The sequence below is a fragment of the Somniosus microcephalus genome, chromosome 11 (genome assembly GCF_052327205.1).
Source record: "Somniosus microcephalus isolate GS21.2 chromosome 11, FLI_Smic_1.0, whole genome shotgun sequence".
NCBI lineage: Eukaryota > Metazoa > Chordata > Chondrichthyes > Squaliformes > Somniosidae > Somniosus > Somniosus microcephalus.
This window is the reverse complement of record NC_140997.1, coordinates 2,719,567-2,733,831: the sequence shown is the minus strand read 5'-3', so window position 1 is coordinate 2,733,831 and position 14,265 is coordinate 2,719,567. Positions and strand designations below refer to the sequence as shown.

General features: G+C 47.6%; 1 protein-coding gene across 3 annotated transcripts in view; it reads left to right on the top strand.

Annotated features, from left to right (window-relative positions):
- Positions 1-14,265, top strand: part of LOC147110260 (BTB/POZ domain-containing protein KCTD5-like) — a 68,887-nt gene that overhangs the window by 38,432 nt on the left and 16,190 nt on the right. For 2 of the 3 annotated variants that reach the window (XM_086000041.1, XM_086000042.1), the window contains 4 exons: positions 2,920-3,028; positions 3,553-3,644; positions 5,162-5,257; positions 7,879-7,995. In XM_086000041.1, the coding sequence (XP_085856167.1) occupies positions 2,920-3,028; positions 3,553-3,644; positions 5,162-5,257; positions 7,879-7,995 (414 nt within the window). The remainder of the gene's footprint in view (positions 1-2,919; positions 3,029-3,552; positions 3,645-5,161; positions 5,258-7,878; positions 7,996-14,265) is intronic. The other variant, XM_086000043.1, reaches the window with a different exon arrangement.

The following is a 14,265-nucleotide window of genomic DNA, read 5'->3' as shown; positions in this document are numbered from 1 at the left end:
GGACGATAGTCTACAGACCACCCCTGACAGCTCCTGGCCTACCAAGAGCCAGGATCTCGTGTGCAGTTGGTCTCTGTCTCGCAGCATTGGGTATGACCGGATTTTCCTTTGGTTAGGCAGCTTGTTGGTGTAGTTATCAGCCAGGCAGCACATCCTGTTTCCCTTCATTCTCCCTTGACTGCTGGGGTGAAAGATACTGCAGCTGATATCAAATCGCTCTTGCCTGCAGTGATTCACGCCAGAACGTGAACTGAAATGGGGCATTGAGCCTGCAAAAAAAAAAAAGGCAGGGACAGGGTACTGAGTTTCGATGATCAGCCATGATCTCATTGAATGGCGGAGCAGGCTCGAGGGGGCGAATGGCCGCCTCCTCCTATCTTCTACAGTGCTGCACATTCGAACTCAATGACCAACACTGTCACACAGCAAGATTGAACTTTTTTAACCTGCAGTCAGCAGATGCATTAGTCGCAAAAGTTACATTTTCAGAACTCATCTTCACATCCATTGCCTTCAGAGTTTTCAGCACATTCAGACTTTCTTAGGGCTGTGGCTTTCTGCAGTAGTACAGTACCCCACTAGGCTGACCTATATTAGTGTGTTTTATTCTAGGGGCTCTGTGCCTGGAGGAGCAGTTTTGCACTGAGGGGTGGTCTTGGAGCGATTTTTTTATTTGTTCCTGGGATGTGGGTGTCGCTGGCAAGGCCAGCATTTATTGCCCATCCCTAATTGCCCCTTGAGAAGGTGGTGGTGAGCCGCCTCCTTGAACTGCTGCAGTCCGTGTGGTGAAGGTACTCCCACAGCGCTGTTAGGGAGGGAGTTCCAGGATTTTGACCCAGCGACGATGAAGGAATGGCCAATACATCTCCAAGTCAGGATGGTGTGTGACTTGGAAGGGAAGTTGGAGGTGGTGGTGTTCCCATGCGCCTGCTGCCCTTGTCCTTCTAGGTGGAAGAGGTCGCGGGTTTGGGAGGTGCTGCTGAAGAAGCCTTGGTGAGTTGCTGCAGTGCATCTTGTAGATGGTACACACTGCAGCCACGGTGCACCGGTGGTGGAGAGAGTGAATGTTTAAGGTGGTGGATGGGGTGCCAATCAATCTATGCCTGTCCCACTCCAGGCTAGACGGGGAAAGGCTGTTCCCACTAGTTGATGGTACAAGGACTAGGGGACACAGATTTAAGGTTTTGGGCAACAGATACAGGGGGGATGTGAGGAAAAACTTTTTTACACAGCGAGTGGTGAGGACCCGGAACTCGCTGCCGACGGAAGTGGTGGAAGCGGAGACACTCAATGTTTTCAAGGGGAGACTGGATAGGCACTTGAGGGAAATAAACTTGCAGGGCTCCGGGGATAGAGCGGGGGAATGGGACTGACTGGATTGTTCTACAGAGAGCCGGCACGGACTCGATGGGCCGAATAGCCTCCTTCTGTGCAGTTATGACTCTTTGACTCTATTTCTCCACCCCCCCCCCCACCAAAATTGTATTCCAGAAACGGGAGCTAAATTGGACCGAGTTCGGTTTTTCCGATTGCGCTACAGTATATGTGTTTACTTCTGAGTTTTTCCTTTACATGCTGTGGGTTTTTAGTAATGGGGCATGTGGAGGTGCAGGATGACCTGGAGATTGATTGCCATTTGTTCAAACCCTCGTACTGGGCAGAGCGCTCTCTCGACTGTGCTTGGTTCTGCTATTGGCCTTTTGAACAAGTTCCTTGATGCAGCTTCCTGTCATTGCAGAACGGTTGTGGCCGCCTTGTTTATCCCTAATCCGAATATTTAATACAAAACGATGTAAATTTCCATCCAGGCAAAATAAACTTTGATTTTCGGGGTTTTGTTTTAAATGGGCTGTGAGCTTGCTGTCGGAGACGGCCCAGCAGTGAGAACAATTCAACAGCAGTGAAACGTCAGGGAAGCAGCTCTTGGGGCAAAGGGCCATTGGGGATCGATGTAAATGCTGCCACTGGTATTTTTGTGTTGGGGCCATCGTTTGATGCTGGCATATACAAACCTTCCTCACGCCTCCCAGCATCGGGAATGTTAGTCAGTCACAAATGTCTTCAGTCTTGTGCACACCATAATCAACATTCCCCCCCCCCCCCAATCTTTCCTGCGTTGTGTTCAGAGGTGTCCACCTCTGTGGAAAGTGCTCCTGAGATTTTCTTCAGTGTGAGTGGGGCTATATAAGAAGGAAGATACTTGCATTTCTATAGCAGCTTTCGTATCCTCTGGTCGTCCCAAAGCACTTTATGGCCCATGAAGTCACTTCTGATTGTCAATTTGCACAGAACAAGATCCTAAAAACAGCAATGAGATAAACGACCAGATAACTCATTTTGGTGATGTTGGATAAATATTGGCCAGGACACTGGGGAGAATGCCCAGCTTTTCTTTGAATAGGCCACGGGATTTTGGTGCACCTGAGTGCAGAAGGGGCCTCAATTTAAAGCCTCATCCAAAAGACGGCACCTCTGACCGCGCAGCACTCCCTCAGTACAGCACTGGAGCGTCAGCCTAGATTATGTGCTTCAGAATGGAGCTTGAGCCCACGTCCTTCAAAGGCATTACTGCTACTAAGTAAACCAAGCTGACACTTCGGAATGAAAGTTGCTGTAAGTGGAAGTGAAATTGTTGGGGTGGGGAAGTGAGTGCAAACAGATCAGAGTGATACGCAGACTCCATAAATCTGAATCGACTAGGCTTGATGGGTTTAGAATGCCTTAGTGCCATTTGTGACAGGTTATAGAGACCATATTAGTAAGCCACACTACATGGATGTGTGCTATTTGGGAAAAGAAAGGCTTATGGGAAGACAATTAAAGGGTTAAAACGATGATTTGATTAAACTAACTATGTATGTTAGTAAATACTTGCAGAGTATGATTTTTGTAACCAGACTATTCTGTTTGAAATTTCAGGACGAGACTGGTGCCTATCTAATAGACCGCGATCCCACCTATTTTGGGCCTGTGCTGAACTACCTGCGACATGGGAAGCTGGTTATTAATAAAGATTTAGCAGAGGAAGGCAAGACCTGTTTGTTACCTCTTCAACTTTTCTTTATCTTTATGATGTTCTTGGATTAAAACGAAAGCAATGAGGAAAGGCTGTTTGACTTACCAAAGCCTCTTGTATTCAAACTCTCGCAGCTTCGTATTCAACTTCTTTTGAGTGCTCATAAATTCTGTGTTTCTGCTGGTCTCATTATTCCAGACACCTGCCACACTTTGTGTGAAGCGGTTCTTTCTGTGTCTGTTCTGGATTTATTTTTCACTAGTTTATATTTGAGACTTTGTCTAAGCTACTAAATAGCTTCTGTACTTCAGTGAGGTCCTTGAAAACTCTCAGCTGTGAACCCCCGCGATGGCTCTCCTCCTGAGAGGCCTTTTGTTGAATAAGACAAAGTAATGGATATGGACCTTGCCAGCAAAAGGCAGTATTTAAAACTCTTCCTTTACACCCAAGAGTTGCAAATGATTGAGTTGTGGTTGAAAAGAAACTCTGCAGTATTCTAGATTGAGAATACTTGACGTTGGTTTTGTCCCTTTCAGGTGTGCTGGAGGAAGCGGAGTTTTACAACATCACATCATTAATAAAGCTAGTGAAAGACAGGATAAGAGAAAGAGACAGCAAAACGTTACAGGTGAGCGGAAAGAGCCCCAGTGCAAATACATGAACTGATCCTGGGGGATTGGTGGGCGGAGGTTGGGCGCGAGCGACTCCGTGTTGAAGAGAGAGCTGAACTGTTCCCAATGATGGACGGATGTTCGGAGCTCATTCAGTGACATTCCCTCTTGACAGCTGTCACATTTTGCCTTCTATTATTGGTCATACAATCTCCTACAGCTGCTTTGGAATGCCAAGCCTGCATGTGGAACATAGTAACAAGAGGAGGCCATACAGCCACTTGAGCCTGTTGCACCATTCAATTAGATCATGGCTTACCTAACAACAATCTATCTGTCTCAGTATTGACAGCTCCAAGTGTCCCCCACATCCACAGCCTTTTGGGGGAAGAGTTTTTCAGATTTCCACTACCCTTGGTGTGAGAAAGTGCTTCTGATTTCACTCCTAAATGGCCTAACTCTAATTTTATGATGTCCCCTTGTTCTGGATTCCCCACCAGGTAAAATAGTTTCACTGTATCTACTCAATAGAATCCTTTAGTCATTTTAAACACCTCAATTAAATGACCCCGCCACCTTCTAAACTCGGGGAAGACAAGCCAAGCTTCTGCAAGCTGTAGTCAGTCATTGAGAGATGTGAAGGAGACGACTGCAGTCCTCTGTACAGATGGTGTGAGTGTTGATAACAGCATGCTGCTTTGGTCATCAGATGGAGCAGTGAGTGAGCACGAGCTGCCAAGTCGAGCTGCAGCTTCAGTTCTGCAGCCTGTTGAAAACTACCCTTTGAAAGGTGTTGTGCAACTCCTGCATGGCTCCGCTTATCCAGTGAGACAAGGAGCCTGGGTCCAGTCTCCGTCAGTCGGAGTTAGCTCATCTCGGCTGCGGCTGTGTTAGAATGACTGGAATGGGGGAGGAGCGAGGGGAGTGCGGGGGGAGGGGAGCGCAGGGGGGGGGGGGGGGAGAGGCGGGGGAGAGGGGAGCTCTGGGGGAGGGGCGAGGGGGGTAGGGTCAGGCTGAGCTGTGAATAACATGCTAAAACTCATTTAGTATCACATGAATAATGACCATCTGGGTAGATACCAGAGCGAGGAGTTGCCTTTAGAAGGATAGGGAAGAGAATTGTTGACCAAAAAGTGTGGTGTCCTTTCAGGGAGTTGGACAGTGTCCGTTAGGTAAAATACATGGCGTATTTGGCGGCATGGAATAGGGCCAGTTTGCGTTGAAACACACACTACAACTGGTGGGGAAATTACTTAATTTATACGCGTACACAGGATGAGTGCGTTCAGTGAAAATATATACACTGTCAAATCATCACCCAGCTTCTTCATTTATAAACTTTGAGATGTAAGTTGTACCAATGAGTCTTGTCTTCATTTCAGCTGCATTTTAAGATTCTTTCCCAGGCTTTAATATGATTTTACCGGCGCTATTTCCATCATTGGAAAAATCCCCAAAGTTCATCTGTAATTCCCTTACTATTTCTTTAATGGGTCTTTGAGCTCGGGAGTGATTTGATTCTTCTAACCCTCAGATCCCAGTCAAGCATGTCTACAGGGTGCTGCAGTGCCAGGAGGAGGAGCTCACCCAGATGGTGTCGACAATGTCTGATGGCTGGAAGTTTGAACAGGTAAGGCAGTCAGTTGGCCTTTGAGATCTATCCAGCGTTGGGTTATAGTTGGGAGTAATGCAAGAGGTCCTCTTGTCAGTTCAGTGCATCACACCGTGCTGCTAGCGATGAACAGATCCACCATTAGCCATTTGCAGACAGCCTCGATAGTTGGCTGAACCAAGTACAGATTCAAAGAGGTGTGACCAAATTCTTGATTCAACCTTTATAGCTGCTCAATTAACGGAGATTTTTGAACTGGAGCTGAATATTTTTTAAAATGCATCTAAAAATGACTGGTCAAAAGGTGTGTGAGCATTGAGTGATGTAAGCAGAGTTCCAGTGGTCAGAGATTATACTCTTGCTTCAGACTGTGATTCCTTCCAAATTTTTTCTGTGTGATGGACCTGGGGACATGGTTAGTTTTCCATTTATAACTGCATTTTTTCATTATTCCTTGACTAAAAACATCAAGTCTGCCATTTTAGGTACATCAGATTGTGCTAATGGTGAATGTCCACACTAACCCCTGGAACACTGCCATTCCTCATTCAGAATCACATTTAAGTTGCTGCATTACTTCAATATCTTTTTTTGGGGGGAAGGTTATATATGAGACTTGTAAATGCAGATTTATGAATTGGAGTGTGTTACCCTAAATAAATATACTTTCTGTCAACATTTTCCATTATAAATTGGCATAGCCACATTTATAATGTGACTGCAGTGCCACCACTGGCAGGAAGGTGCGATTACAGTGTGACCGGTTTACATAGACAATTTCCATTTATAAATGTGGACCTAGGAATTTATGATAAATATAAAAATAAGGTCAGAACGTTTGACTTTAAAACACGGATAAAATTACATCTGCGTGCCCTGGCTCAATGTTCCCCCGCCCTCTAACACCACGGGAGATCGACCAATATATATAATGCAGCTCTGCAGTCTGCGTCTGTCCGATCCTGGTCAGTGGGGGGAAATCAGACAGTATATTTAGCCTTTTATAAGGCTTGTATTTCCATAGTGTCTGATTCCATTTCTCAAACACCTCGGTGTTTCACACGTAATGGCCACACGTTACTTTGAAGTGACTGTTTTGTAGGCAAATCATTGGCCTGACGAGTGAGACCCCTGCCCCCTTATCTGAGCGCGTGCGATGTAACACATTCCCTGTCAGATGAGCGTTTGGCTCTGTTTACATCACTTGCAGTCTCTCCCACCTGCCCACGTGCACCAAAGTCGATTGTTTGAACCTCTTGCTCTCCCACATCCAGTAATTCTTCCCCTGGCGACTGCCGTTTCCTGCTTCCCAGCATCCCTTGCACAGTTCAGCCTTTCTGACTGGCTTTGTATAGCCAACGTGTATTCTTTTGGAAACTGTGTTTTTTTTTTTTTTAAACTGCTGTTTCTCCTTTTTTATATTAAAAAAAAAATTGATTTGGGCTAAATGGCAATTAAAGATTGAAGTCAGTATTTTTGTGCCAGAGGAGGGATCTTAAATGGCTTGGTTGGAAAACAGTAACTTTCCGGGTTGAATTTAGTCAGGATTTTCAATTCAAATACTATGACTTTAAATCCTAATCACTTTGTTTTGAGTTGTTTGTGTTACAAATAGTGTACTGCATATCCCAGAAAGTGGCGCTGATTGATCTGTGCCGTTATTTTCTCCTTCCTCCAATTTAAATCTGATCTTTTGAACTAAAATGGATTAGGGATTCTGGAACTTTTTGGGGGGATTTCCCCCTCTTCTGAAGGGGATGTCTCTTAGGGTATGTTTCCACAGCTTCTGGGCATCCTTGGACACCTCCCCTAGGTGACCATTCTTCACGTATGAGCAGAGGCAGTGGTGTTTAGAGGCTATTCATCATGTGGGGCATCAACCCCCATCCTGTCCTAACCATCCATGCCTTTTCTAACTGGGCTCAGTGAGTCAGTAGTAGAAGCCTTGCTGATTTTTTTTCTCCCCCCTCCCCTAACCCAGAGGTGCTGAAGCTAGTTGTAACACCCCAGCTACAGCCCTGGCTGATCATGTACCTCAGTGCAAACCAGGAATTGAACCTGGGATATTTTGGACCCGAGCCACTGGGGAACTTCTAACAATTTTTTGCTTTAAGAGTGTGAGCCCTTCACTCTTCTCTTCCCCCCCGCCCCCCCCCCCCCTCTGTTCCTGAGCTTGCACACACTCCATTTAAGTGGCTGTCAAAGGTATCATTGCCAGATCTCTTGAACGCTGCTCTATAACTAACCACTAGCACTTAGTGTAGGGCCAGACCTATGGGTGATTCTTCTCCAACCCCCAGACAAAAAAAGCCTGGTCTCAACTGGACCCCTCCACCCCATATAATGACTGGGCTCACTGAGCGGGCGATGGCAGACTACCCTTCGCCATTCTGGGGCACGCGAGATTCTGTGACCTTAATGGAAAGCCGGACGTGTTTGCTGATCAATGTTTCTGATACTTATTTTGCATAATTGCCGCTGTACCAGTGTTGAAAACTATCGTCCATGATACTGTATTTGAAATGTTATAAAAATCAGTTTAAAATGTATTTAATTTACACCTTTTGAAAACTTAACATGCAAGAACTCCTTTAGTATACCTAGTGTTACAAACTCTCTGCTCTGATTGGTTGTTACAGCTGGTCAGTATAGGTTCCCCGTATGGCTATGGGCGAGACCATCAGTCAGAGTTTCTGCTGATTGTGTCACGGGAAGTGAAGGGGGAGGAGACCAGTTTCCACAGCAGCAGCAGCGAGGTCTGTCCCCATAATAGCTTCCACTCTCACGTTAACAGTGCACGGCCAATCTCCCTGCTTCTTACCATTGCTTGCTTTACATGATATCTTCCCATTCTTTGAAAGGTCATTTTTTCATCCGTGGTTCAATGCTGTGGTATGCTGATATTGTGTTTGTCTCTCTGTGTGTGTGTGTGTGTGTGAGAGAGTATAAATGATATATATTTAGTGTACGCACAACACATTTTCACACTTGTGCACCAGCTGCTTGCACTGCTCAATGCATTGTGCTTTTGCTTCACTGTAATGTATTTTTTAACAGATTTCAAAAGATATGTCGACCTAAAATACAAGCCATGACCTCGGATTTGAAAACAAAATCTGTTTCATGTGGCAAGTGTTTATTTTTTTGTTAATCCTGGTTTTGCGCAGTATTATGATGAAGCCTGCAGCAGGCGTGCTTAAACATTTAGCTCAGAGCTCATCTCTCGGCTGTGAACTTGTCTCCTTGCGCGATGATTGCCTTTCTGTGTCTAAGGTTTGAGAACTGGCTTTATTTTTAAAGACTGTTGTAAATCTATTTTGGAAACCTGTTTGAGCTGTCCTTGAGCAGCAGCACTGAAGCTCTGGTATAAAAGCAGCAAATGCCCGAAACACACAGCCGGCCGGGCAGTGTCTGTGGAGCGAGCCGGGCGGGGTCTGTGGAGCGAGCCGGGCAGGGTCTGTGGAGCGAGCCGGGCGGGGTCTGTGGAGCGAGCCGGGCGGGGCCTGTGGAGCGAGCCGGGCAGGGCCTGTGGAGCGAGCCGGGCAGGGCCTGTGGAGCGAGCCGGGCAGGGCCTGTGGAGCGAGCCGGGCAGGGCCTGTTGAGCGAGCCGGGCAGGGCCTGTTGAGCGAGCCGGGCAGGGCCTGTGGAGCGAGCCGGGCAGGGCCTGTGGAGCGAGCCGGGCAGGGCCTGTGGAGCGAGCCGGGCGGGGCCTGTGGAGCGAGCCGGGCGGGGTCTGTGGAGAGAGCCGGGCAGGGCCTGTGGAGCGAGCCGGGCAGGGTTAATGTTTCAGATCGATGGCCTTTCCTCCAAACTACTTTCCACAGACCTTGTCCGACCTGCTGAGTGTTTCCAGCATTTTCTGCTTTGATTTCCGGTTTCCAGCATCATTCTGCAGTGTGTTGCTCTTTGTTTTAATGAAGTGTTGGCGTCTGGAATGCAGATTGGCCCTGATGGAGTAGAGATTTCTCTGTGCACAGGCTTCCCTGTATATTCAATACAAATAGCAGGCCTGCTGAGAACTTCCAGAAAATTGTAATTCCTACTCATTTTGGTCTTATTTCAAAGTCAGATGATTTTTTCCTGACAGTACATGTTTATAGTTTAAATAGACCTGTCAGCATAGAAAATGTCCAGAGTTTTCTTGTTTCTTAGGACCTGCTGTCAGCTGCTGGCTCTAAACTCCAACCTCCTGCTCTGTGGGACGGAGCTAGATCTTAATCCCTGGGGACAGCAGAGACCAGAGTTCCTGGGTCCAGTCCCCAGTCTCTGCTCATTTAGCTGGTCCCAGCACCCTGCGGAGGGGAAAATCAGGACGGGATCTTTCTCCTGATCAGTACAAGTAAACCCTGCTGGAAGTGTGTTGGGTGAGGACCGAATCTGTCACGCCTGTTACCCTCCATGGTTAAACATTCTTGCTGGTCCCTTATGCCCACACAAGGTGACTGGATACCTAAGCACGGTACTGGAATGTTGTAGGGACCTTAAGGAGACGAGGGATAAAATTGGACTAAAAAGAAATGACCAGACTTGTATCCAGCGTGACCGTCTCCATTGGCTCCATTCTGATGTCCTGCACACGCTCCCCTCAGTTTCTCTTCACTCCCGATGACACTGAATTCGAGAGCTTCTATGGCCTAGCAGTTAGCTGGTGAATAGATTGAAACTCAACAGTTTCGCTGTCTTGGCCGAGTCATCTCACACAGTCCCAAGTACAGGGCACAGGAGGAGCATCCTGAAGGCAGCCAGGTATGGAGGGAGAGCTGCTCCGGATACTGTCACTTCTGTCTAAGTTGCGCTCCCTCCTGCTGTTCATATAACTACTATCAGTACAGGTTGACTATCCCTTATCCGAAAACCTTGGGACCAGCTGTGTTTCGGTTTTCGGAAATTTTCGGATTTCAGAAGGTATTATTTCAGACTGGGAAACTCCCTAGCATTCTTTTCACAGGCAGGCTCTGGAAAGCGTCTTTGTCGCTTAGCAACAGCTTCAGAGATGCTTCCAAGCTACTGGGCCAAGTGTTTACAAGCTGTTGCTGAGCAACAGTGTTTGTTGTCAGATACCGAGATGAAAACCTTCGTATCTGACAACATTAGCGCTGGTCTATCCGGAAGTTTGGATAGAACGGCAGCATATCGGACGGGCCGCTGTATTGTTGGGTTCACTCTCCCGGTATCTCCTTCACACTGCCCGGCTCGGCCTGCAATCTCCTACCCAGGAGGGAACTCTGTGACCCTCTGCCCTGCTCACAAGGAAAGGCAGAGCTCCCTCAGTCACACTTAACATCGAGAGCGAAGGCCGGCGTGTTGACAATCTGCAGGAATTCTTGTTCTGGGCCCCGGAGGACCACTCCTGTCATGTTTTGCGCCACTCGGGTCATGTCGTGCGCACGAATTACGCTGAACGAAAAACTTTCGGTTTTCAGAGGTTTTTGGTTTTCGGAAGTTCGGATAAAGGATAGTCTACCTGTATCGCTGTATGAAGTACGATAGCAAAATACTGCGGATGCTGGAAATCCGAAATAACAACAGAAAATGCTGGAAAAACTCAGCAGGCCAGGCAACGTCCGTGGAGAGAAAATAGTCAACATTTCGAGTCAAACTCTTTGTCAAGACTGGAAAGGCCAGGCTGGGAGAGAAAAAAAGAAGTGAAGAGACATTAAAAGTTAATCAAAACGAGAGGAGATGGTGATCGGACTAGTGGAGACAAAAGGACGGCTCTAGATTAGGTGTGAAATGTGCTGGCAGAATGGGAGACAGCTGCCATGTGGGAGAGAGAAAAAAGGTGGGGGGGGGGGGGGAAAGGGTCAAAACACAGGTGGGGATAAAAAATAAGTAAAAAATGGTAATGGATTGTTCCACGGAAGCTCAGCGTAAGCTCGAGGAACAGCACCTCATCTTCCGATTAGGCACTTTACAGCCTTCCGGACTCAATATCGAGTTCAACAATTTCAGATCATAACCTCGCCCCCCATTACATTTTTACTTATTTTTTATCCCCACCTTTATTTTGGCCTTCCCCCCCCCCCCCCCCCCTTTTCTCTCTCCCACATGGCAGCTGTCTCCCATTCTGCCAGAACATTTCACACCTAATCTAGAGCCGTCCTTTTGTCTCCACTAGTCCGATCACCATCTCCTCTCGTTTTGAATACCTCGTAATGTCTCCATTTCTCTTTTGTTCTCTCCCAGCCTGGCCTTTTAATCTATTTCATTTCCTGTGCCTTTCCAGTCTTGACAAAGGGTTTGACCCGAAACGTTGACCCTATTTCTCTCTCCATGGATGTTGCCTGGCCTGCTGAGTGTTTCCAGCATTTTCTGTTGTTATTTTGCTGTATGAAGTGTTGCTCGGATTGGCCGGGTGCAGGGCTGAATAATAAGTTGATATCTTGAATGTTCACTTGATTCCTAAGAGTCAAGGAGAAAAAATAATTGTTCTCTTTTTGCAAGGTTCTCCCACAGCTAGTCCCTTCCTCGGGAGATTCACTCGGCCCTTGGGAGAGAACATGACTGCTTATGTGGTTCGAGTGGCCTTTTACCATTTCATATCTGTGTGTTGTTTAATAGGATGAAGTTTGCAAGATCAAAAAAAAAAGTAGAAGAAAGGGAAGGAAAAATGCCCAGGAGTGTGTGCTGGTTTCTGGCACTGGTGCCGCAGCAGCTTGTTAGTGTTTAATATGCGCACACCAAGCCAGAAATAGTGTTTCCTAATTTATTCACACGATTAAAGAACATTAACTCGCTAAATATATCACTGAAGTACGTCAAGCTGAAAATCGAGCAAGAGCAAGCTTTTAAAACGTTGGATGTTTCAAAGGCCAGCAGTCATCAAAATACACACTTGGCAAATATGCCTGGCCAAGACCCAGGCTGCTGGCAGTAAAAATAAAGGCCTAAACTTGGGGTTGGTCAGCGTTTACCCCACGAGTGATGCTTGCAAGAAGATTGGGGCTTTATAATTCAGTGCAGCGGAGTCTGTGACAGATGGCTTGCAAAGTATAAATTAGCAGTGTCTCAAAGTCTAGACTAATGAGAATAAACCAAGGATGAGAAGATTTCCAAATCCAAGGAAATAGTGATGTGCCTTTGAGTGTTTTAAAGGACTTGCACGAGGCAATTCATCATTAAAAATTTACTGGATACCCGACTCTAGCCGGACAATCTACCAGAGCAAAACTTTTATTTTTGAAGAAGCTCTGTTGACCGAGTCACTCCCTGACATTCCCAGCACTTCTATTTGGGAATCAGGCTTCAAAGTGGACTAGGTTCATCTGTAAAGACAATCCATGCTCCAGTAGTCTCTTGGCACTTGCTATTTAGGCTCAGATACAGAATAGTGATTGGTCCAGGACACTAGGATTGCTGGTATAGGGTGGTGATTGGCCCAGGGATTGCTGGTACAGGGTGGTGATTGGTCCAGGGCCCAGGGATTGCTGGTACAGGGTGGTGATTGGTCCAGGGCCCAGGGATTGCTGGTACAGGGTGGTGATTGGTCCAGGGCCCAGGGATTGCTGGTACAAGGTGGTGATTGGTCCAGGGCCCAGGGATTGCTGGTACAGGGTGGTGATTGGCCCGGGGATTGCTGGTACAGGGTGGTGATTGGCCCGGGACACTAGGATTGCTGGTACAGGGTGGTGATTGGCCCGGGACACTAGGATTGCTGGTACAGGGTGGTGATTGGCCCGGGACACTAGGATTGCTGGTACAGGGTGGTGATTGGTCCGGGGCCCAGGGATTGCTGGTACAGGGTGGTGATTGGCCCGGGGATTGCTGGTACAGGGTGGTGATTGGTCCAGGGCCCAGGGATTGCTGGTACAGGGTGGTGATTGGTCCAGGGCCCAGGGATTGCTGGTACAGGGTGGTGATTGGTCCAGGGCCCAGGGATTGCTGGTACAGGGTGGTGATTGGCCCGGGGATTGCTGGTACAGGGTGGTGATTGGTCCAGGGCCCAGGGATTGCTGGTACAGGGTGGTGATTGGTCCAGGGCCCAGGGATTGCTGGTACAGGGTGGTGATTGGTCCAGGGCCCAGGGATTGCTGGTACAGGGTGGTGATTGGTCCAGGGCCCAGGGATTGCTGGTACAGGGTGGTGATTGGCCCGGGGATTGCTGGTACAGGGTGGTGATTGGCCCGGGACACTAGGATTGCTGGTACAGGGTGGTGATTGGCCCGGGACACTAGGATTGCTGGTACAGGGTGGTGATTGGCCCGGGACACTAGGATTGCTGGTACAGGGTGGTGATTGGTCCGGGGCCCAGGGATTGCTGGTACAGGGTGGTGATTTGGCCCAGGGATTGCTGGTACAGGGTGGTGATTGGTCCAGGGCCCAGGGATTGCTGGTACAGGGTGGTGATTGGCCCACAGATTGCTGGTACTGTGACACAGTATCGCAGTGAAAGTAGTGCCTCTGGAGGGGAGAGCGGAAGTTGGGGCTACAGTTGGTGAGAAGCTTTTTTGTGCATGGATGGCTCCATTCATGCTTCACACAGGGCTGAAACTAAACCAATTCCCCATGATTGACATTCTAGGAAAAATCATAACTGGAGAGAGACAGTGGCAAACAAGCATTTCCATCAGTTAATATCAGTTTACTGACTGAGGGAAATTTGATGTGCAGTGTACACTTCCACAATCCTTTTATGGAGCGTGCTGCGTGAGGAACATAGGAACAGGAGGAGGCCATTCAGCCCCTCGAGCCTGTTCCGCCATTCAGTGAGATCATGGCTGATCTGCGACCTAACTCCATGTACCCGTCTTTGCCCCGTATCCCTTAATATCTGGTTAACAAAAAGCTATCCATCTCCGATTTAAAGTTAACAACTGATCTAGCATCAATTGCCGTTTGCAGAAGAGAGTTCCAAACTTCGACCACCCTTTGTGTGTAGGAGTGTTTCCTAATTTCACTCCTGAAAGGTCTGGCTCTAATTTTTAGACTCTGCCCCCCAGTCCTAGAATCCCTAACCAGCGGAAATAGTTTCTCTCTATCTACCCTATCTGTTCCCCTTAATATCTTGAAAACTTCGATCAGATCAC